The sequence below is a fragment of the Pleurodeles waltl genome, chromosome 11 (genome assembly GCF_031143425.1).
Source record: "Pleurodeles waltl isolate 20211129_DDA chromosome 11, aPleWal1.hap1.20221129, whole genome shotgun sequence".
NCBI classification, from domain to species: Eukaryota; Metazoa; Chordata; class Amphibia; order Caudata; family Salamandridae; genus Pleurodeles; species Pleurodeles waltl.
Window position 1 is genome coordinate 1,025,531,250 of NC_090450.1, and position 25,454 is coordinate 1,025,556,703.

General features: G+C 47.6%; 1 protein-coding gene across 1 annotated transcript in view; it reads left to right on the forward strand.

Annotated features, from left to right (window-relative positions):
- The window catches only part of DHX37 (DEAH-box helicase 37), a 520,920-nt gene that overhangs the window by 108,328 nt on the left and 387,138 nt on the right, over positions 1 to 25,454 (forward strand). Inside the window, exon 10 of the mRNA XM_069215377.1 lies at positions 24,691 to 24,792. Coding sequence (XP_069071478.1) covers positions 24,691 to 24,792 — 102 coding nt within the window. The remainder of the gene's footprint in view (positions 1 to 24,690; positions 24,793 to 25,454) is intronic.

Here is a 25,454-nt window from a genome sequence, read left to right on the forward strand (position 1 = left end):
AAATTGTTGAGGTGGTCCATATCCCTACAGGGAATGGACTATACAGTGGAACATAGACCTGGGAGTAGCCACTCCAATGCAGATGGACTCTCCAGATATTTCCACTTAGACAATGAAGACTCATCAGGTAATGGCTAGTCTTATTGTCCTTCGTTTGGGGGGGGTTGTGTAGGAAAGTACCATCTTGCCTAGCATGTTACCCCCATTTTTCACTGTATATATGTTGTTTTAGTTGTATGTGTCACTGGGACCCTGGTAACCCAGGGCCCCAGTGCTCATAAGTGTGCCTGAATGTGTTACCTGTGTAGTGACTAACTGTCTCACTGAGGCTCTGCTAATCAGAACCTCAGTGGTTATGCTCTCTCATTTCTTTCCAAATTGTCACTAACAGGCTAGTGACCATTTTTACCAATTTACATTGGCTTACTGGAACACCCTTATAATTCCCTAGTATATGGTACTGAGGTACCCAGGGTATTGGGGTTCCAGGAGATCCCTATGGGCTGCAGCATTTCTTTTGCCACCCATAGGGAGCTCTGACAAATCTTACACAGGCCTGCCACTGCAGCCTGAGTGAAATAACGTCCACGTTATTTCACAGCCATTTTACACTGCACTTAAGTAACTTATAAGTCACCTATATGTCTAACCTTTACCTGGTAAAGGTTAGGTGCAAAGTTACTTAGTGTGAGGGCACCCTGGCACTAGCCAAGGTGCCCCCACATTGTTCAGAGCCAATTCACTGAACTTTGTGAGTGCGGGGACACCATTACACGCGTGCACTACATATAGGTCACTACCTATATGTAGCTTCACCATGGTAACTCCGAATATGGCCATGTAACATGTCTATGATCATGGAATTGCCCCCTCTATGCCATCCTGGCATTGTTGGTACAATTCCATGATCCCAGTGGTCTGTAGCACAGACCCTGGTACTGCCACACTGCCCTTCCTGGGGTTTCTCTGCAGCTGCTGCTGCTGCCAACCCCTCAGACAGGCAGCTGCCCTCCTGGGGTCCAGCCAGGCCTGGCCCAGGATGGCAGAACAAAGAACTTCCTCTGAGAGAGGGTGTGACACCCTCTCCCTTTGGAAAATGGTGTGAAGGCAGGGGAGGAGTAGCCTCCCCCAGCCTCTGGAAATGCTTTGTTGGGCACAGATGTGCCCAATTCTGCATAAGCCAGTCTACACCGGTTCAGGGACCCCTTAGCCCCTGCTCTGGCGCGAAACTGGACAAAGGAAAGGGGAGTGACCACTCCCCTGACCTGCACCTCCCCTGGGAGGTGTCCAGAGCTCCTCCAGTGTGCTCCAGACCTCTGCCATCTTGGAAACAGAGGTGCTGCTGGCACACTGGACTGCTCTGAGTGGCCAGTGCCACCAGGTGACGTCAGAGACTCCTTGTGATAGGCTCCTTCAGGTGTTAGTAGCCTTTCCTCTCTCCTAGGTAGCCAAACCCTCTTTTCTGGCTATTTAGGGTCTCTGTCTCTGGGGAAACTTTAGATAACGAATGCATGAGCTCAGCCGAGTTCCTCTGCATCTCCCTCTTCACCTTCTGATAAGGAATCGACCGCTGACCGCGCTGGAAGCCTGCAAACCTGCAACATAGTAGCAAAGACGACTACTGCAACTCTGTAACGCTGATCCTGCCGCCTTCTCGACTGTTTTCCTGCTTGTGCATGCTGTGGGGGTAGTCTGCCTCCTCTCTGCACCAGAAGCTCCGAAGAAATCTCCCGTGGGTCGACAGAATCTTCCCCCTGCAACCGCAGGCACCAAAAAGCTGCATTACCGGTCCCTTGGGTCTCCTCTCAGCACGACGAGCGAGGTCCCTCGAATCCAGCGACACCGTCCAAGTGACCCCCACAGTCCAGTGACTCTTCAGCCCAAGTTTGGTGGAGGTAAGTCCTTGCCTCACCTCGCTGGGCTGCATTGCTGGGAACCGCGACTTTGCAAGCTACTCCGGCCCCTGTGCACTTCCGGCGGAAATCCTTCGTGCACAGCCAAGCCTGGGTCCACGGCACTCTAACCTGCATTGCACGACTTTCTAAGTTGGTCTCCGGCGACATGGGACTCCTTTGTGCAACTTCGGCGAGCACCGTTTCACGCATCCTCGTAGTGCCTGTTTCTGGCACTTCTCCGGGTGCTACCTGCTTCAGTGAGGGCTCTTTGTCTTGCTCGACGTCCCCTCTCTCTGCAGGTCCAATTTGCGACCTCCTGGTCCCTCCTGGGCCCCAGCAGCGTCCAAAAACGCCAAACGCACGATTTGCGTGTAGCAAGGCTTGTTGGCGTCCATCCGGCGGGAAAACACTTCTGCACGACTCTCCAAGGCGTGGGGGATCCATCCTCCAAAGGGGAAGTCTCTAGCCCTTGTCGTTCCTGCAGTATTCACAGTTCTTCGGCCTAGTAAGAACTTCTTTGCACCAACCGCTGGCATTTCTTGGGCATCTGCCCATCTCCGAGTTGCTTGTGACTTTTGGACTTGGTCCCCTTGTTCCACAGGTACCCTCAGTCAGGAATCCATCGTTGTTGCATTGCTGATTTGTGTTTTCCTTGCATTTTCCCTCTAACACGACTATTTTGTCCTTAGGGGAACTTTGGTGTACTTGGCACTCACTTTTCAGGGTCTTTGGGAGGGTTATTTTTCTAACTCTCACTATTTTCTAATAGTCCCAGCGACCCTCTACAAGGTCACATAGGTTTGGGGTCCATTCGTGGTTCGCATTCCACTTTTGGAGTATATGGTTTGTGTTGCCCCTATCCCTATGTTTCCCCATTGCATCCTATTGTAACTATACATTGTTTGCACTGTTTTCTAAGACTATACTGCATATTTTTGCTATTGTGTATATATATCTTGTGTATATTTCCTATCCTCTCACTGAGGGTACACTCTAAGATACTTTGGCATATTGTCATAAAAATAAAGTACCTTTATTTTTAGTATAACTGTGTATTGTGTTTTCTTATGATATTGTGCATATGACACTAAGTGGTACTGTAGTAGCTTCACACGTCTCCTAGTTCAGCCTGAGCTGCTCTGCTAAGCTACCATTATCTATCAGCCTAAGCTGCTAGACACCCTATACACTAATAAGGGATAACTGGGCCTGGTGCAAGGTGCAAGTACCCCTTGGTACTCACTACAAGCCAGTCCAGCCTCCTACATTGGTTGTGCAGTGGTGGGATAAGTGCTTGAGACTACTTACCACTCTTGTCATTGTACTTTTCATAAGAGAAAAATATACAAAACAAGGTCAGTGTATATACACATAGCCAAAAAGTTTTGCATTTCCTCTTTTCACTCTTTTCTAAGTGCTGAAAAGTACTTCTAAACTTTCAAAAAGTTCTTAAAAGTTTAAAAAGTTTTTTCTGTCTTTCCAAAAAGTTCTGAAAACTTTTTTCTTTTTGTCTATCACTTTAACTCTCTCTAAAAAATGTCTGGCACAGGAAAAAATGTTGAACTGTCCAAACTTGCATATGATCACCTTAGCTGGAAAGGAGCAAGGAGTCTCTGCATAGAGAGAGGTTTGAGTGTAGGGAAGAATCCTTCCTTAGAACTGTTAATTAATATGCTTAGAGTACAGGATAAGGCCATAAGTGCCCAATCTGTAGAAAAAGTAGCTAATGGTTCTCAATCTGATCCAGGGACTCCCCCAGGAAAAGGTTCAGGAAAGAAACTTCTCAGCCTGCCCATTACTAGACAGTCTAGCATAGTTGGTACAGAGGTTGAATCACACCATACTGATGATGTGATCTCACATGATGCTGGTAGCCAAGCTGTTAGGGTGCCCTCTGTAAGGGACAGGTCTCCTTCTGTTCATTCCCATCATACCTCTGTATCTAGAAATGTCCCTCCCACCCACCCTGATGACAGATTGTTAGAAAGGGAGCTCAATAGATTGAGAGTGGAACAAACCAGACTGAAGCTCAAGAAGCAACAGCTGGATTTGGATAGACAGTCTTTAGAAATAGAGAGGGAAAGACAGAAGTTGGGTTTAGCTACCCATGGTGGCAGCAGCAGTATTCCCCATAGTCATCCTGCAAAAGAGCATGATTCCAGGAATCTGCACAAGATAGTTCCCCCTTATAAGGAGGGGGATGACATTAACAAGTGGTTTGCTGCACTTGAGAGGGCCTGTGCTGTACAGGATGTCCCTCAAAAGCAGTGGGCTGCTATCCTATGGCTATCATTTAGTGGAAAAGGTAGGGATAGGCTCCTTACAGTGAAAGAAAATGATGCCAATAATTTCCAAGTTCTTAAGAATGCACTCCTGGATGGTTATGGCTTAACCACTGAACAGTACAGGATAAAGTTCAGAGAGACCAAAAAGGAGTCTTCACAAGACTGGGTTGATTTCATTGACCAGGCAGTGAAGGCCTTGGAGGGGTGGTTACATGGCAGTAAAGTTACTGATTATGACTGCCTGTATAACTTAATCCTGAGAGAGCATATTCTTAATAATTGTGTGTCTGATTTGTTGCACCAGTACTTGGTGGACTCTGATCTGACCTCTCCCCAAGAATTGGGAAAGAAGGCAGACAAATGGGTCAGAACAAGAGTGAACAGAAAAGTTCATACAGGGGGTGACAAAGATGGCAACAAAAAGAAGGATGGTAAGTCTTCAGACAAGGGTGGGGACAAATCTAAAAATGAGTCTTCATCAGGCCCACAAAAACACTCTGGTGGGCCCAAATCATCCTTTAATCAGAACAAGGAAAAGAAACCATGGTGCTATTTATGTAAAATAAAAGGCCATTGGACAACAGATCCCAGTTGTCCAAAGAAAGGCACCACAGCTCCTACCACTACAACCCCTACTGCTACACCTAGTGTCCCTACTAATAGCAGTGGTGGTGGGAGCAAACCTACTAATAGCCAATCCAAGGGAGTAGCTGGGCTCACTTTTGGTAATTTAGTTGGGGTTGGTCTGATTAGGGAGACCACAGAGGCTACTTTAGTCTCTGAAGGGGATATTGATTTAGCCACTTTGGTTGCTTGCCCCCATAACTTGGAGAAGTACAAGCAACTAACCCTAATAAATGGTGTTGAGGTCCAGGCCTACAGGGACACAGGTGCCAGTGTCACAATGGTGATTGAGAAACTGGTGCACCCTGAACAACACATACTTGGACACCAGTACCAAGTAACCGATGCTCACAACATAACACAAAGCCACCCCATGGCTGTTGTAAATCTCAACTGGGGGGGGGTAACTGGTCCAAAGAAAGTTGTGGTAGCTTCAGATTTACCTGTAGACTGTCTATTAGGGAATGATTTGGAGACATGAGCTTGGTCAGATGTGGAGTTGGAGGCCCATGCAGCAATGCTGGGCATCCCAGGGCATATTTTTGCTTTGACAAGGGCTCAGGCCAAAAAGCAAAAAGGACAGGGAAGCTTGGATCCTGGAACAATGGACCAAGTGCTCCCTAAAGCTAGGGCTAGTAGAAGCAAACCACTTCCTACTATCCCTCCCTCTACAGTGGATTCTACTTCTGAGGAAGAAGAATTCCCTCCCTGTGCAGAACCTACACCAGAGGAGCTGGAAGCAGACACTGCTGAGCTTTTGGGTGAAGGGGGGCCTGCCAGAGAGGAGCTGAGTGTGGCACAGCAAACCTGTCCCACATTAGAGGGTCTCAGACAGCAAGCTGTCAAACAGGCTAATGGGGATGTCAGTGACTCTCACAGAGTTTACTGGGAGGACAACCTCTTGTACACTGAGCATAGGGATCCTAAACCTGGAGCTGCCAGGAGATTAGTGATTCCTCAGGAGTACAGAAAGTTCCTCCTAACACTGGCACATGACATTCCCTTAGCTGGGCACCTGGGTCAAATGAAAACTTGGGACAGATTGGTACCATTGTTTCATTGGCCTAGGATGTCTGAGGACACAAAGGAATTTTGCAAGTCCTGTGAAACCTGTCAAGCCAGTGGCAAGACAGGTGGCACTCCAAAGGCACCCCTTATCCCACTGCCTGTGGTTGGGGTTCCCTTTGAAAGGGTAGGGGTTGACATAGTTGGCCCCCTTGACCCTCCTACTGCTTCAGGCAATAGGTTTATCTTGGTGGTAGTGGACCATGCCACAAGATATCCTGAAGCTATTCCTTTAAGGACCACTACAGCTCCTGCAGTGGCAAAGGCCCTCCTGGGAATATTTTCCAGGGTGGGCTTCCCAAAGGAAGTAGTATCAGACAGAGGAAGCAATTTCATGTCTGCATACTTAAAGGCCATGTGGAAGGAGTGTGGTGTAACTTACAAGTTCACAACACCCTATCATCCACAAACAAATGGACTGGTGGAGAGATTTAATAAAACTCTCAAAGGCATGATTATGGGACTCCCTGAAAAACTCCGCAGGAGATGGGATATCCTTCTACCATGCCTCCTTTTTGCCTACAGGGAGGTACCCCAGAAAGGAGTGGGCTTCAGCCCCTTTGAACTTCTTTTTGGACACCCTGTTAAGGGTCCACTCACACTTGTAAAGGAGGGTTGGGAACAACCTTTAAAAGCTCCTAAGCAGGATATTGTGGATTATGTACTTGGCCTCAGATCAAGGATGGCTGAGTACATGAAAAAGGCCAGTAAAAACCTTCAGGCCAGCCAAGAGCTCCAGAAGCAATGGCATGATCAGAAGGCTGTTTTGGTTCAGTACCAACCAGGGCAGAAAGTGTGGGTTTTGGAGCCTGTGGCCCCAAGAGCACTCCAAGATAAATGGAGTGGACCCCACACAATTGTTGAAAAGAAGGGTGAAGTCACCTACTTGGTTGACTTAGGCACTGCCAGGAGTCCCCTTAGGGTGCTCCATGTCAACCGCCTGAAACCCTACTATGACAGGGCTGATCTCACCCTGCTCATGGCAACTGATGAGGGACAGGAAGAAGACAGTGATCCTCTACCTGATCTCTTCTCTTCCACAGAACAAGATGCTCTTGTGGAAGGTGTAGTTTTGGCTGATTGTCTTACTGCTGAGCAGAAAGATAATTGCATAAATCTCCTAGGACAATTTTCATAACTCTTCTCTACTGTGCCAGGCACCACTTCTTGGTGTGAGCACACTATAGATACTGGAGACAGTTTACCTGTCAAAAGTAAGATCTATAGGCAGCCTGACCATGTCAGGGACTGCATAAAGCAAGAAGTTCAGAAAATGTTGGAACTAGGAGTGGTTGAGCACTCTGACAGTCCATGGGCTTCTCCTGTGGTACTGGTACCAAAACCCAATTCTAAAGATGGAAAGAAGGAAATGAGGTTTTGTGTAGACTATAGAGGTCTCAACTTGGTAACCAAAACTGATGCTCACCCTATACCCAGGGCAGATGAGCTCATAGATACACTGGCATCTGCCAAGTATCTAAGCACTTTTGATTTGACTGCAGGGTATTGGCAGATCAAATTGTCAGAAGATGCTAAACCTAAAACTGCATTTTCTACCATTGGAGGACATTACCAGTTTACTGTAATGCCTTTTGGTTTGAAAAATGCACCTGCCACTTTTCAGAGGTTGGTGAACACAGTCCTGCAAGGGCTGGAAGCTTTCAGTGCAGCATATTTGGATGATATAGCTGTCTTTAGCTCCAGCTGGGATGATCACCTGGTCCACCTATGGAAAGTTTTGGAGGCTCTGCAAAAGGCAGGCCTCACTATCAAGGCTTCAAAGTGCCAGATAGGGCAGGGTAAGGTGGTTTATCTGGGACACCTTGTTGGTGGGGAACAGATTGCACCACTTCAGGGGAAAATCCAAACTATTATTGATTGGGTTCCCCCTACCACTCAGACTCAGGTGAGAGCCTTCCTAGGCCTCACTGGGTATTACAGGAGGTTCATTAAGAACTATGGCTCCATTGCAGCCCCTCTAAATGACCTCACATCCAAGAAAATGCCTAAAAAGGTATTATGGACAGCAAACTGTCAGAAAGCTTTTGAGGAGCTGAAGCAGGCCATGTGCTCTGCACCTGTCCTGAAAAGCCCTTGTTACTCTAAAAAATTCTATGTCCAAACTGATGCATCTGAATTAGGAGTAGGGGCAGTCCTATCACAACTTAATTCTGAGGGCCAGGATCAACCTGTTGCTTTTATTAGTAGAAGGTTGACCCCTAGAGAAAAGCGTTGGTCTGCCATTGAGAGGGAGGCCTTTGCTGTGGTCTGGGCTCTGAAGAAGTTGAGGCCATACCTGTTTGGCACTCACTTCATTGTTCAGACAGACCACAAACCTCTACTTTGGCTAAAACAAATGAAAAGTGAAAATCCTAAATTGTTGAGGTGGTCCATATCCCTACAGGGAATGGACTATACAGTGGAACATAGACCTGGGAGTAGCCACTCCAATGCAGATGGACTCTCCAGATATTTCCACTTAGACAATGAAGACTCATCAGGTAATGGCTAGTCTTATTGTCCTTCGTTTGGGGGGGGTTGTGTAGGAAAGTACCATCTTGCCTAGCATGTTACCCCCATTTTTCACTGTATATATGTTGTTTTAGTTGTATGTGTCACTGGGACCCTGGTAACCCAGGGCCCCAGTGCTCATAAGTGTGCCTGAATGTGTTACCTGTGTAGTGACTAACTGTCTCACTGAGGCTCTGCTAATCAGAACCTCAGTGGTTATGCTCTCTCATTTCTTTCCAAATTGTCACTAACAGGCTAGTGACCATTTTTACCAATTTACATTGGCTTACTGGAACACCCTTATAATTCCCTAGTATATGGTACTGAGGTACCCAGGGTATTGGGGTTCCAGGAGATCCCTATGGGCTGCAGCATTTCTTTTGCCACCCATAGGGAGCTCTGACAAATCTTACACAGGCCTGCCACTGCAGCCTGAGTGAAATAACGTCCACGTTATTTCACAGCCATTTTACACTGCACTTAAGTAACTTATAAGTCACCTATATGTCTAACCTTTACCTGGTAAAGGTTAGGTGCAAAGTTACTTAGTGTGAGGGCACCCTGGCACTAGCCAAGGTGCCCCCACATTGTTCAGAGCCAATTCACTGAACTTTGTGAGTGCGGGGACACCATTACACGCGTGCACTACATATAGGTCACTACCTATATGTAGCTTCACCATGGTAACTCCGAATATGGCCATGTAACATGTCTATGATCATGGAATTGCCCCCTCTATGCCATCCTGGCATTGTTGGTACAATTCCATGATCCCAGTGGTCTGTAGCACAGACCCTGGTACTGCCACACTGCCCTTCCTGGGGTTTCTCTGCAGCTGCTGCTGCTGCCAACCCCTCAGACAGGCAGCTGCCCTCCTGGGGTCCAGCCAGGCCTGGCCCAGGATGGCAGAACAAAGAACTTCCTCTGAGAGAGGGTGTGACACCCTCTCCCTTTGGAAAATGGTGTGAAGGCAGGGGAGGAGTAGCCTCCCCCAGCCTCTGGAAATGCTTTGTTGGGCACAGATGTGCCCAATTCTGCATAAGCCAGTCTACACCGGTTCAGGGACCCCTTAGCCCCTGCTCTGGCGCGAAACTGGACAAAGGAAAGGGGAGTGACCACTCCCCTGACCTGCACCTCCCCTGGGAGGTGTCCAGAGCTCCTCCAGTGTGCTCCAGACCTCTGCCATCTTGGAAACAGAGGTGCTGCTGGCACACTGGACTGCTCTGAGTGGCCAGTGCCACCAGGTGACGTCAGAGACTCCTTGTGATAGGCTCCTTCAGGTGTTAGTAGCCTTTCCTCTCTCCTAGGTAGCCAAACCCTCTTTTCTGGCTATTTAGGGTCTCTGTCTCTGGGGAAACTTTAGATAACGAATGCATGAGCTCAGCCGAGTTCCTCTGCATCTCCCTCTTCACCTTCTGATAAGGAATCGACCGCTGACCGCGCTGGAAGCCTGCAAACCTGCAACATAGTAGCAAAGACGACTACTGCAACTCTGTAACGCTGATCCTGCCGCCTTCTCGACTGTTTTCCTGCTTGTGCATGCTGTGGGGGTAGTCTGCCTCCTCTCTGCACCAGAAGCTCCGAAGAAATCTCCCGTGGGTCGACGGAATCTTCCCCCTGCAACCGCAGGCACCAAAAAGCTGCATTACCGGTCCCTTGGGTCTCCTCTCAGCACGACGAGCGAGGTCCCTCGAATCCAGCGACACCGTCCAAGTGACCCCCACAGTCCAGTGACTCTTCAGCCCAAGTTTGGTGGAGGTAAGTCCTTGCCTCACCTCGCTGGGCTGCATTGCTGGGAACCGCGACTTTGCAAGCTACTCCGGCCCCTGTGCACTTCCGGCGGAAATCCTTCGTGCACAGCCAAGCCTGGGTCCACGGCACTCTAACCTGCATTGCACGACTTTCTAAGTTGGTCTCCGGCGACGTGGGACTCCTTTGTGCAACTTCGGCGAGCACCGTTTCACCCATCCTCGTAGTGCCTGTTTCTGGCACTTCTCCGGGTGCTACCTGCTTCAGTGAGGGCTCTTTGTCTTGCTCGACGTCCCCTCTCTCTGCAGGTCCAATTTGCGACCTCCTGGTCCCTCCTGGGCCCCAGCAGCGTCCAAAAACGCCAAACGCACGATTTGCGTGTAGCAAGGCTTGTTGGCGTCCATCCGGCGGGAAAACACTTCTGCACGACTCTCCAAGGCGTGGGGGATCCATCCTCCAAAGGGGAAGTCTCTAGCCCTTGTCGTTCCTGCAGTATTCACAGTTCTTCAGCCTAGTAAGAACTTCTTTGCACCAACCGCTGGCATTTCTTGGGCATCTGCCCATCTCCGAGTTGCTTGTGACTTTTGGACTTGGTCCCCTTGTTCCACAGGTACCCTCAGTCAGGAATCCATCGTTGTTGCAACGCTGATTTGTGTTTTCCTTGCATTTTCCCTCTAACACGACTATTTTGTCCTTAGGGGAACTTTGGTGCACTTGGCACTCACTTTTCAGGGTCTTGGGGAGGGTTATTTTTCTAACTCTCACTATTTTCTAATAGTCCCAGCGACCCTCTACAAGGTCACATAGGTTTGGGGTCCATTCGTGGTTCGCATTCCACTTTTGGAGTATATGGTTTGTGTTGCCCCTATCCCTATGTTTCCCCATTGCATCCTATTGTAACTATACATTGTTTGCACTGTTTTCTAAGACTATACTGCATATTTTTGCTATTGTGTATATATATCTTGTGTATATTTCCTATCCTCTCACTGAGGGTACACTCTAAGATACTTTGGCATATTGTCATAAAAATAAAGTACCTTTATTTTTAGTATAACTGTGTATTGTGTTTTCTTATGATATTGTGCATATGACACTAAGTGGTACTGTAGTAGCTTCACACGTCTCCTAGTTCAGCCTGAGCTGCTCTGCTAAGCTACCATTATCTATCAGCCTAAGCTGCTAGACACCCTATACACTAATAAGGGATAACTGGGCCTGGTGCAAGGTGCAAGCACCCCTTGGTACTCACTACAAGCCAGTCCAGCCTCCTACAGTAAGGAAGCCGAGGGTTCTTGTGAACCCAATGTCCCCAAAGGGATTATCCCAGCATACAGTGCAGGAGATGACATAGACAAATGATTTACAGCATTTGAGAGATGTTGCAAAATGACAAAGGTTTGTCCACAGCACTGGGGCTCCCCACTTTGGGAGTTATTCCCAGGTAAGGGCAGAGATAGACTTCTGACGCTACCTGAGGAAGTGGCTGAGTCGTATCCCCATATGAAAGAGACCCTCATTGAAGGGTTTGGGCTCACCACAGAAGAGTACAGTCAAGTTTAGAGACATCTGAAAAGGCCAAGACCAGACTATGGTGGACTTTGTAGACTCCTGGGTCAAAGCACCAGAGGGCTGGATAAAGCGCAATAAAGTAGACCCTTATGAAGGGCTATGGAATCTTTTACTGAACGAGCATGTCCTGCATTGTTATACAGAGAACTGCGACAGCCCCTGGTAGATTCTGAGTGGTCTTCTCCCAGGGAGCTGGGGAAGATGGCTGACAAGTGGGTTAGGTCCAGGGAAACACAGACCAAGTCCCAAGGTGGAGGTGACTTCAAGGAGCGTGCACAAACCTCTCCGCAGGAGGGGGAGTAGTACCGACAAGGGTAAAAAGACAGAGGGCTTCATTACGACTTTTGGCGGAGGGGGGATTCCTCCGTCCCAAATGTGACGGATATCCCACCTGCTGTATTACAAGTTGTGTTATATTCTATGGAACTTGCAAAACGGCGGACGGGATATCCGTCACGTTGGGAAGGAGGAATCCCCTCCGCCAAGGTCGTAATGAGACCCAGAGTCCTCACCAGACCTTTTTCTAAATTGGCGTCGGATTTCTATCCAGTTGTGTCATTTACTTACCGTCCATGTTGATAATGTGACATGCTTTGCACGTGTTCCTCTAAGTAGCCTGACTACTCTTTGCCACACTTCCAGGACTGAGCTAGGGTTTACCAAGAGTGAATCTGAGGTCCACTAGTGGGTATTGTGTTGGTATTCTGCGGAAAGACTGCCTAGTCATACCAGATAACACCGTCACCGTGCTACCGGGGTGCACAGATGTCGCCAGATAGCCAGCAGTCATCTGGTTTTGTTCTTTGCCACACTTCCAGGAATGAGCTAGGGTTTACCAAGAGTGAATCCGAGGTCCACTACTGGGTATTGTGTTGGTATTCTGCGGTAAGACTGCCTAGTCATACCAGATAACACCGTCACCGTGCTACCGGGGTGCACAAAGGTTGCCAGATAGCCAGCAGTCACCTGATTTTGTGCTGTGTGAATAATGATACAGGAGGTCCGGTGCCTTAATATATCTTGGTAATCGAGGGGTCGCGCATTGATGGGTTTGAGGAGCACTGTGTTGTGCCAAGTTGCACCCAGTGCAGTAAGTGCAGTTTTCTGTCTGTTTGTGCAAAGATGCCACAAAGTTTGCCTTTTTTTCTTGAATTGAAACTGGTAATTCAGAGCTAGAAAAAGCATTTAGGACAGGGATCAGCCTCTTACCACATGTTGTGGCTCTTCATGCAAGTGTATATTGTAGGAGGCTGGACTGGCTTGTAGTGAGTACCAAGGGGTACTTGCACCTTGCACCAGGCCCAGTTATCCCTTATTAGTGTATAGGGTGTCTAGCAGCTTAGGCTGATAGATAATGGTAGCTTAGCAGAGCAGCTTAGGCTGAACTAGGAGACGTGTGAAGCTACTACAGTACCACAAGTGTCACTTGCACAATATCATAAGAAAACACAATACACAGTTATACTAAAAATAAAGGTACTTTATTTTTATGACAATATGCCAAAGTATCTTAGAGTGTACCCTCAGTGAGAGGATAGGAAATATACACAAGATATATGTACACAATACCAAAAATATGCAGTATAGTCTTAGAAAACAGTGCAAACAATGTATAGTTACAATAGGATGCAATGGGGACACATAGGGATAGGGGCAACACAAACCATATACTCCAAAAGTGGAATGCGAACCACGAATGGACCCCAAACCTATGTGACCTTGTAGAGGGTCGCTGGGACTATTAGAAAATAGTGAGAGTTAGAAAATTAGCCCTCCCCAAGACCCTGAAAAGTGAGTGCAAAGTGCACTAAAGTTCCCCCAAAGACAAAGAAGTCGTGATAGAGGAATAATGCGGGAAAGACACAAACCAACAATGCAACAACTGTGGATTTCCAATCTAGGGTACCTGTGGAACAAGGGGACCAAGTCCAAAAGTCACAAGCAAGTCGGAGATGGGCATATGCCCAGGAAATGCCAGCTGTGGATGCAAAGGAGCTTCTACTGGACAGAAGAAGCAAAGGTTTCTGCAGGAACTAAAAGGGCTAGAGACTTCCCCTTTGGTGGACGGATCCCTCTCGCCGTGGAGAGTCGTGCAGAAGTGTTTTCCCGCCGAAAGAACGCCAACAAGCCTTGCTAGCTGCAAATCGTGCGGTTAGCGTTTTTGGACGCTGCTGTGGCCCAGGAGGGACCAGGAGGTCGCAAATTGGACCAGGAGGTAGAGGGGACGTCGAGCAAGACAAGGAGCCCTCTCAGCTGCAGGTAGCACCCGGAGAAGTGCCAGGAACAGGCACTACGAGGATGCGTGAAACGGTGCTCACCCGAAGTTACACAAAGGAGTCCCACGTCGCCGGAGACCAACTTAGAAAGTCGTGCAATGCAGGTTAGAGTGCCGTGGACCCAGGCTTGGCTGTGCACAAAGGATTTCCGCCGGAAGTGCACAGGGGCCGGAGTAGCTGCAAAAGTCGCGGTTCCCAGCAATGCAGTCTAGCGAGGTGAGGCAAGGACTTACCTCCACCAAACTTGGACTGAAGAGTCACTGGACTGTGGGGGCCACTTGGACAGAGTTGCTGGATTCGAGGGACCTCGCTCGTCGTGCTGAGAGGAGACCCAAGGGACCGGTAATGCAGCTTTTTGGTGCCTGCGGTTGCAGGGGGAAGATTCCGTCGACCCACGGGAGATTTCTTCGGAGCTCCTGGTGCAGAGGGGAGGCAGACTACCCCCACAGCATGCACAAGCAGGAAAACAGTCGAGAAGGCGGCAGGATCAGCATTACAGAGTTGCAGTAGTCGTCTTTGCTACTATGTTGCAGGTTTGCAGGCTTCCAGCGCGGTCAGCAGTCGATTCCTTAACAGAAGGTGAAGAGAGAGATGCAGAGGAACTCGGATGAGCTCTTGCATTCGTTATCTAAAGTTTCCCCAGAGACAGAGACCCTAAATAGCCAGAAAAGAGGGTTTGGCTACCTAGGAGAGAGGATAGGCTAGCAACACCTGAAGGAGCCTATCAGAAGGAGTCTCTGACGTCACCTGGTGGCACTGGCCACTCAGAGCAGTCCAGTGTGCCAGCAGCACCTCTGTTTCCAAGATGGCAGAGGTCTGGAGCACACTGGAGGAGCTCTGGACACCTCCCAGGGGAGGTGCAGGTCAGGGGAGTGGTCACTCCCCTTTCCTTTGTCCAGTTTCGCGCCAGAGCAGGGCTAAGGGGTCCCTGAACCGGTGTAGACTGGCTTATGCAGAATTGGGCACATCTGTGCCCAAGAAAGCCTTTCCAGAGGCTGGGGGAGGCTACTCCTCCCCTGCCTTCACACCATTTTCCAAAGGGAGAGGGTGTAACACCCTCTCTCAGAGGAAGTCCTTTGTTCTGCCATCCTGGGACAAGCCTGGCTTGACCCCAGGGGGGCAGAAACCTGTCTGAGGGGTTGGCAGCAGCTGCAGTGAAACCCCAGGAAAGGCAGTTTGGCAGTACCAGGGTCTGTGCTACAGACCACTGGGATCATGGAATTGTGCCAACAATGCCAGGATGGCATAGAGGGGGCAATTCCATGATCTTAGACATGTTACATGGCCATATTCGGAGTTACCATTGTGAAGCTACATATAGGTATTGACCTATATGTAGTGCACGCGTGTAATGGTGTCCCCGCACTCACAAAGTTCAGGGAATTGGCCCTGAACAATGTGGGGGCACCTTGGCTAGTGCCAGGGTGCCCTCACACTAAGTAACTTTGCACCTAACCTTTACCAGGTAAAGGTTAGACATATAGGTGACTTATAAGTTACTTAAGTGCAGTGTAAAATGGCTGTGAAATAACGTGGACGTTATTGCACTCAGGCTGCATTGGCAGGTCTGTGTAAGAATTGTCAGAGCTCCCTATGGGTGGCAAAAGAAATGCTGCAGCCCATAGGGATCTCCTGGAACCCCAATACCCTGGGTACCTCAGTACCATATACTAGGGAATTATAAGGGTGTTCCAGTAAGCCAATGTAAATTGGTAAAATTGGTCACTAGCCTGTTAGTGACAATTTGAAAGAAATGAGAGAGCATAACCACTGAGGTTCTGATTAGCAGAGCCTCAGTGAGACAGTTAGTCACTACACAGGTAACACATTCAGGCACACTTATGAGCACTGGGGCCCTGGTGAACAGGGTCCCAGTGACACATACAACTAAAACAACATATATACAGTGAAAAATGGGGGTAACATGCCAGGCAAGATGGTACTTTCCTACATATATATGGCGCACAGGACAGCAAATACACCTCTTATTCATGTGTTGAGCACATTAACAGAGGTTTGCAGAGTTCTCAGGGTAGTAAGCATGCCTATGACCCACACTGTGCCTCCATGCAAAGGTATGCTGAGCTCTCAGGACAGTAGCGCTTGCTCTGTACCGCCTTCTGCATCCCTCCAAGTAATATAGAGCTCTTGGGACAGTGGCGGTTCCTCTCTGCCACCTTCTTTCTCCCTGTAAGTAATATAGAGCTCTCAGGACAGTAGCGCTTCCTCTGTACCGCCTTCTGCATCCCTCCAAGTAATATAGAGCTCTCAGGACAGTGGGGGTTCCTGCCTGCCATCTTCTGCCTCCCTGTAAGTAAAATAGAGTTCTCTGGACAGTGGCGCTTCCTCTGTATCGCCTTCTGCCTCTCTGCAAGTAATATAGAGCTCTCGAGACAGTGAGGGTTCCTCTCTATCACCTTCTGCCTCCCTCCACGTAATAGAGAGTTCTCTGGGCAGTGGCACTTCCTCTGTATCGCCTTCTGCATCCCTGCAAGTAATATAGAGCTCTCAGGACAGTGGCGCTTCCTCTGTATCGCCTTCTGCCTACCTGTAAGTAATATAGAGCTCTCGGGACAGTGAGGGTTCCTGTCTATCACCTTCTGCCTCCCTCCACGTAATAGAGAGTTCTCTGGGCAGTGGCACTTCCTCTGTATCGCCTTCTGCATCCCTGCTAGTAATATAGAGCTCTCGGGACAGTGAGGGTTCCTCTCTATCACCTTCTGCATCCCTGCAATAATATAGAGCTCTCAGGACAGTGGCGCTTCCTCTGTATCGCCTTCTGCCTACCTGTAAGTAATATAGAGCTCTCAGGACAGTGGCGGTTCCTCTTTACCACCTTCTGCCTCCTGCAGGTAATATAGAGCTCTTGGGACAGTGGTGGTTCTTCTCTACCACCTTCTGCCTCCCTGCAAGTAATATAGAGCTCTCAGGGCAGTGGCGCTTCCTCTCTACAGGTAATATAGAGCTCTCAGGACAGTGGTGGTTCCTTTCTACCACCTTCTGCCTCCCTGCAAGTAATATAGAGCTCTCAGGACAGTGGTGGTTCCTTTCTACCACCTTCTGCCTCCCTGCAAGTAATATAGAGCTCTCAGGACAGTGGTGGTTCCTCTCCTCCACCTTCTGCCTCCTGCAGGTAATATAGAGCTCTCAGGACAGTAGCAGTCCCTCTCCTCTGCCTTCTGCATCCCTACAAGTAACATAGAGCTCTCAGGACAGTGGGGGTTCCTTTCTACCACCTTCTGCCTCCTGCATGTAATATAGAACTCTCAGGTCTGTGGCCTTCCTCCCTACCACCCTCTGCATCGCTACATGTGATATCGAGCTCTCAGGACAGTGGCCGTTCCTCCCTACCACCCTCTGCATCGCTACATGTCATAGAGCTCTCAGGACAGCAACAGTGCTTCTCTCCCACCTTCTGTCTCTGTGAAAAGGAATATTGCGCTCTCAAGCCAGTGGCTGTATCTCACCTCCACGTGTGCCTCTTTGCAAAGGAATCCTGTGCTCCCAGGACAGTGATGGTGCCTCGCCTCCCAGATTGTGCTTCATCATGCATTGTCGACCCAGTGCTCAGAAATGCATGTGTGTGTTCAGATTCATAGTCAATGTGTTCTCGTCTGAGCCTAGCAAAAAGAGAGACAACGGGCAGCAGGAGACCTGAGAGTAGTGGAAAACGTCTGTGGAAAGATACTGTGTTTGTCTATGGGGTCCACTCAGAGGTGTTGAAGATACTCAACAGGCACCACAGTAATGTGCTGAACGGTTCCACGCGGGCTGCAAATAGCAGTATGCAGAACAAGGGCACAATGTAGTGCAAGACCTCTGCACCAGGCTGTTGTCAGCCTTCCTGAAACAGTAATCAGCGACAGACAAAAGTGCAGGGCCTGCCTAGAAACTTCTCACCTTGAACAATAGAAGCTGCACTCTTACCCACTACCAGCTACCAACGAGGACTGGATTGACTTTCTGAGGGTTGCCCTGTCTCCATCCTGCTTCACTTCAGTGTCTGTCTCCGCCTTCAAGCTGCAGGAAAGCGTACAGTTCACTTGCACTGTCTGGGGATGCCGTGCCCTCCATCCATCTTGTGCCGGGGGCCCAGCCAACGCCACTCTCCTTGACAGAGAGAAAAAGATCTGGTTACGCTAATGATTCACTGAACACTGCACGCTGCCACCACTGTCTTATGTGACTTAACCATGGGATGGTCAGTAGTCCTTGGGCCGCCATGAAGGCACGCTTGCCAGGAGCCTCCTGAGCATAGGCATCTGTGCCCACACTAGATTATGGTAGTGCTATGGTGAAACAAAACATTGGAATACCAGTTGCACATGCAGTTGGGCACTCGGACGGAAAATATGCCTGTTTACCATGAAGTCAGCTTTTCCATCCAGACACTCCTCCTCTTTTTCCTTGTTCTGGTGGGGAGGACTCTGTTACTTGAAATGATTGTTACTGGTTTTCTCTGATGAGGAATCTTTCAAACATAGCGATTTTCCATGAATTTTTAGATTATTAGTTCTGTTAATCATTTGATCCCTTATAATCGTTTCTTGCAGATCTCTGAATTTGCATGAAACATCCAATCTTGTTAGAACAGCCACATAAAATAGCATCTCCCACTAACTGGGAACAGTGTCTCTCCACCACTGTGCTCACTTTGTTGCCATAGTTCTCTTCCAGAGACCTCATAGCACTTAAGTACTCATCATCCGGCACTTTGTTCCCATCACATCCCCCATCCACAACCCCAATACCCCTTACAGACACAGGTGACGTTTTCAACACTTCTCTTCCTTCCTCACTCAAACTGTGCTTCAACATAGCTAGTTTCCTTTTTGCAACAGATCTCCTCCAGTTGCTTCCAGATACGTTTCAAAAGATTCTTTCCAGTTCCTCCATACCATAACCGGCAGACCCGGTTTGTGGGAGTAGCTAGTGCCATTTATACTGCCACGTGTCACTATCCGAAATGCAATGATAGTTACAGTACAGGTGATCACTTTTCAACCAACAGTAGTACAATTGCCTTTAGGTTCAGTATTTATACACTGAAATTTCTTTGAACACCTGCATTCACAACTGCAATGTGACGGCTTGCTGTAAATGAATAAAAACCACAACAAAAACACTCTCAAAAAGCTGTAACAATATTGTTCAAACTTCTTCCTGAAGGTAAAAAAAAGGTTAAAAAAAAACCATCCAAATGGGGTCAGTTGTCTAGCTTACTGAATCTATCTGTCCCTTTGTGTTAAACACAGATAACGTCATTCTACTTCCCAGGATACAGTGGAAGACGTAGTTGTTGGTAATCCACACCTGATATCAGTGTCCCAACTGGACAATCGGGCTGTTTGAGCAGTAACTTTGAAAACCAACTGTTCCACAGCTTCTTCTAGTAACACAGAGCTACAACACTCAACAAAGCAGGGCTCTGTTTACGCTCGTGGCTCTCGCCGGCTCCATAGATTTGAATGTTCAGTTCTGCTTAGCTCGGGTCAAGGAATCTTCGTCACGTGACCTCCATGCGACGGTCTGCAGCCAATATCCATTGATGGAATGGACAAAAAAATTAATATAATAAAATGCCACACAGTCCTCCTTAAAGTCACAGGTTGACTGGCTTGGATCAGCGATGGTATTTCACACTGAACGTCACCTACCTTCCGGCCGCCCGCCTGTTGCACCTCAACACAAACTTTACCTAACTGAGGTAACACACAGGGGTCACTGATTTCCCTGCAGTCCAAAGTCTCCAATGAATTCCATCCTCGTCGCCAGTTTTACAATGAAGTCACATTGATAGGAAGAGTAAAATGTTACTTTATTAAGTACAGAGAACGGCCCCTGGCAGGCACCACCATCTTCAACCTCCAGCTGTCAAATCATGAGCTTTAGAACATTCAAGAGCCAGCCTGCCGGTGTGATTCCTGGTGAAGAAGAACACTCCATAACAGTCTTCATACCAGCAGTAGTAGGGATGTCATAAAATGAGTTCTAACTGGGGCTTAAACACAGATTCCAGTAACTCTGAAAGAGGCCCAACGTTTTTCACTGGTGTGCGCCTTCGTAAGACCTCATAGCCTTGTGGTAGGTGGAGTCCTTGCGCCTTTCATTTTAATTCTCAGTTTTCATTTAGGTGTAAAATACTGATCAAGTTTAAATCATTTGAATGAAAGGAGATCAATGAGATAATTTCATGTCTTAAACATGTCACATACATTTCAGCTTTCACTGAGGTGAGCTGGTATCACAAAGTTTTGCTTTCATCAGTCAAACAGTTGAACTTGTTAGACGGTGCTGTCTTTAAATCCTGCCAGCTCATACACATGGTAATAACAGGGTCCCTTTTCGAGCAAGAGAGCAAACTCTTGGAGGAGGGCTTTGCCCCCAGATGCCACCAGCTTTAAACACAGTGCTGTGCCATCTGGCATCAGAATTTGTTTTATGCAAATCAACACATTCATGTTGAATGTTGAATGAAGGCTTTTATGGTGCACTTCCTCAATGATTCGGCCAACACATCGCGATATACCCTTCTCAGTTGCTGCTAAATGGGACGCTTGCAAAGGAGGCCTAGAGATCTGTTTTTGTGCAGCTGGAAGTCTTGTTGTTTATCTCTAAATGTGATCCTAAATGTTCTGTTGTCGAAGAGCTCTGCAGACGGGATACCTCCAAAGCCAGATTGCTCTTTGCACACTTTCGTTTTCTGAAATACATCTTACTGCAAAATTCATGTGGCCGTTTGGAGAACGATAGTGACTTGAAAGTGCACCTCATTCTGACAGCCTGGACCCCGGCAGTATTTATTTAAAGTGGTGGCTTCTCCCAGGACAAGATTTATTTTCTCTTCAGCCTCGTTGCTCTTGACTACCTTTAAGGGTAAGGATGTAGCAGAGTCCAGTGTTAGCAAAATGTACAGTACTGGTTCTATACTACACTGAAACCAGGGCACTGCTACCTTTGAGGCTGCGTGCTGTCTTTAGTGATGACCTGTGTCTGAACCCAGAATGTAAGAGACCAATCTAGCAAATGTTGGTTTCTGAGTTCACCATTCTATTTCTAAGAGTATTGATGTCATTGGATCAGGAAGATGTAGAAGGTCTCACGTTTGTCATGAGGTGGAGATTTTGTAATGTTCCTTATTCTTCATGTTTAGTCCTCAAGCAAGAGTGATCTGGCTTTTTGAAAAACCCCTCAAGCAGACTGAATAGCTTTGTGCGACAGGAATGTGGATGTACTGAGACGGGAGATTCATAGCCGTGAGGTTCCCATTTCGGTGGCAAGCTCTTCCCTGCTACAAATCTATCCTGGTGTTCACTAAGTGTTTCTTGGTGGATGCTTCTATGAGAAGTATTCCATGGCTTCGGGGACATCCGTAGCCAACGAAGCCTAGATTTTTGTGGAGACGTGACCATCCAGTACCTCACAGATAAATCGCTGTCTTAACAAAGAGCAGTGAGTTCTACAACACTTGAACGGTATTCTTTTGACATTCGTTTAGTTCTTTTTCAACTCTTTGCAAACCCGAACTGCTAAATAAAGTAAGAAATCTCAGTGTCTGCTGCTGCTGCCGAGATGGGAGTGACGAACCTATGAGAGTTTAGTAAATAATAGCCGCCTCTGAGGGTCGACTGGTAATATCGTGTAAGAAATCGAAGAAACAGAGAAATGCTCCCTAGGGTTTTTGTCTCGATCAGTCTCATCTCTTGACCTCTCAGAACTTCTTTTATTAGTAAGATGTCGATGTTGGTTCAGCTATGCACCACACTCCGTTGAGGGGGGACCTTGTGGGGCTTGTAGAGAGAGAGAGAGAGAGACACAAATACATCCATAGTATCTATTGTCTTTCTTCATGTTTGCAGCACTGTTAGAGGCAGAACTAGGTGACCTCTTCATTGGTCTATAATTAAGATGGGAAGCTGTTTTCTGCAGGTTCAAAAAAAAAAAAGAAATCCCCAGAAAGCTTTGTGCCTTGAATTTAATCCCCGTTTAGACAGGCAACCATTGTAGAGTAGGGTTTGTGTAGTCCGGCTTGCTTATTCTGACCACCGTATTTTGTAGCTTTTTTATCATGGTGGTGAGCATTTTAGGGAGTTTGATGGAGGTGATACTTCAGTAGTCCATGCAGGATATGATGAAGGTTGTAGGACGATCCGTCTGGTGGTCTGTTTGGAGTAATGAGACTATTCTGACTCAAGACTCCACAGTGTATCCCTTTCACCACTGCATTGAACAACATTTCTCGGTCAGAGTATCTTCAGGTTTGTAGTTCCTGCCTGGTGACAGACGGTGTCCAAAGAACTGAGGGCCAGTTATGTCAGCATGGCTTCCCTGCTGGCTAGTGTGGGATAATCAGCACAGAGTGTGCAATAGGCTGTACAATTAATTGCCAGCGGACTGAAGGCCCGAGCCGGCAGGCCACTGCTTTGCATGTGAGCACTTGAGCTTCATATCAGCAGCACCTCTTATGCAGTCCCGCACTACATATGCGTACTTCTCCTCTTACCTCGGATCTTGTGAGGCCTTGTGGTGCCCTTCTAGGGATGAGCAAAGTAGCTACATCTTGACAAAAGCAAGAGCGCAACCTCAGTATATTGGCCAATCACCACTTGGCTTTCTCAAACCTTCACCACAATTGGCCATTGTTAAAGGCCGAGGACAAACCCACTGAACTATATGTGAGCACAGGTTTCAAGACCTGTTTTGTATGTAAACTGTGTGATTGGTACACACTTTGTAATCACAGTGACAGCTGCTTTGTGACTGTAGTGCAGTTGCCACAAAAGCAGCTTTTAAGTGCCCAGGCTACGAGCAAAGGGCAAAGCTGTCCTAGATGGCGTTGAGTACCTGTCCCCAGTCAGAAGAGCTTGTCCCACCCATCGACACCAATTATGTACTGCCGTTGCCCCGGCGACCATGTCTCCACCCAGACTATGATGCCTATAATGTTTTTCTGCCAGTTATTTTTATCTAGTCACAATCATTTAGTTGCTCCAGTTCTGAAGGTGAAATGTTAAGAGATCTAAAGCAGGTGGTTTTCTCTCTCGTGCATTACTTTGTCAAGCAGAGGAAAGATGTGGTAGATTTAAAAATAAAAACGGTATTCTAAATTTTCATTAAACTAGAAGAAAGTGATATTTTTGCAGATTAAGCAAACTGTATTTTGAAATTTTATTAAACCATGGGAAAATTCATATTTTTTTTATAGTGATGTGTTTCTAAAACAAATGGTGTTATGGGATACAATCTGTGTACTAATTGCCGGAATATTATTGTTGGTTGTAAATTTGAGCGGAAGTAAATTAAACTAGAGTTGATTTCACTGTTCATCGTTGGTCCTGTGCGGCAGTCTCCGATACCCATGATGGAGAGTGCACTGCAGACCATGGGAAACATCCCACATTTTTATAGCTGTGAGCACCACCCATGGCTGTGTAAGAAAAAGAGGAACAAAAACCGGGCAAAGGGCCCTCCATTGGTGCACACAGTATCTCGTATAACCTGCTTCTAACCATCAGGACCGCATGCACACCCCAATCCTGCTCTAGTTTAGGAAATGGTTGTAGGCTCCCCTCTTTAAAGGACTCTACGTCATGTGGCAGTAAAAGTCCAGTGGTGATCCCAGGACCCAAAATCCCTGCCAATCGCTTGTTGACTAAATCTTTGCCTTTGATACTGTACAGGGCTCCACTGTCTTTTGGCTAGGTAGATGCTGTATTAATACCATACATATAAATATCTCTGGCTCGATGCAGCTTACAAGGGCACTAGCCAGCCTAAACTGCTTAGCCCAAGGCACAATTTCTTGCATCTGTAGCAAAGTAGTGAGAACAGTGTCACACACGTGAGAGGCACCATGTCCACTTACACATTGAGAATCAAGGAAGCCGCTGTCCGCGGGTGTCCGGGCCGTATACCTGCTGGTTGGTTGTACTGCCTCTTTCAGCCAATGGCCTGAGATGTTATAAATCCCAGTGAAGTATTCACTTTAATTGAATGCTGTTGGCTGTTGGGTGTGTTCTTCGGCCTCAAGTCGAGCGCTTGCAGTGAACTCCATGAGGCTCTCCTCCATGCGTACAGCCCTCTCTGCTGGCTCCTCATTGTGCGTAGTGCTTTGTTCCTCTTCTGGTCCTTCTCTCTGCCATCTCCACCCCTCCTCATCCCACCACCCTCTAGCATCTCTCTCCTGCCTCTCCTTCCTTCCCCTCAGTGCTCCATGTTCCCTCCACCTGCTCCTCTCTCGTCTTCTTGCCCCTCACGATGCCCTCCGTGCTCCTTGTTGCCCTGCCTGCCACAGTCTTGTATTTATCTCTTGGGGTGGCCTAAATGGAAGTCTCCCTGGCCTTCATTACTGTCCTATTTTGTGTCTTTGTCAGAAGAAGTTCAAGTTTCAAGGGAGCCTTCTTGTGCTCCATCCTTTTTATGTCATAGAAATGAAAGAAGGACTTACCATCCAACCTTAATTTGAAATGAAAAAAGAAGCAAGTCCGTACTGAAGGCAAGGGAGCCATCCATGCAGTCTGCAGTTTGTTTCTTGTCTGGTTCTAATACTCTTATGCTGCATGTGTTAGCACATTAAACCCAAGCCTATTGGCTTTGTCAGACCTTGTTTGAAAAGTTAGGTCCGTCATTCTGTCTTTAGGGTTAGAAATATTTCTGTTTGTCACACATTGTCTAAATATAATTTTTTAATAGTCTTTTTTGTGTTTTCCACAGAAAGGCAAACCTCTGAAGCTGATCATAATGTCGGCTACTCTGCGTATTGAGGACTTCACTCAGAACGCCAGACTGTTTCCCGTTCCGCCTCCTGTTATTAAAGTAATGCCCATGTTTGTGTAAACATAGCTTTGCCAAGGTTTGATTCGTGGTGGAGCGAATAACCGCTTAGTAGATTGCATGTTTGAAAATATTATGCGAATAGGAGGCACTTTGTATAGGTTGTATAACTATGTATTCACTTTTTCATGTTTTATTGTTATAAAGAGACAAAACACCTGTACAGACCAGTCCACAAAGGTTTCCCAAGTGAGTTAATCTCAGTCATTAGGAGGCATCTTACTGTGACGCCCAGACATCACATGGCTCCTTTCCAAAGAGAGTAGGTTTACTGGCATCTTCCTCTGATGCCCAGACATCACACGGCTCCATTCCAAAGTGAGTAGTTTACTGCCATCTTCCTCTGATGCGCAGACATCACACGGCTCCATTCCAAAGAGAGTGGGTTTACTGGCATCTTCCTCTGATGCCCAGACATCAAACGGCTCCATTCCAAAGTGAGTAGTTTACTGCCATCTTCCTCTGATGCCCAGACATCACAAGGCTCCATTCCAAAGAGAGTGGGTTTACTGGCATCTTCCTCTGATGCCCAGACATCACATGGCTCCATTCCAAAGAGAGTTGGTTTACTGCCATCTTCCTCTGACACCCAGACATCACACGGCTCCATTCCAAAGTGAGTAGTTTACTGCCATCTTCCTCTG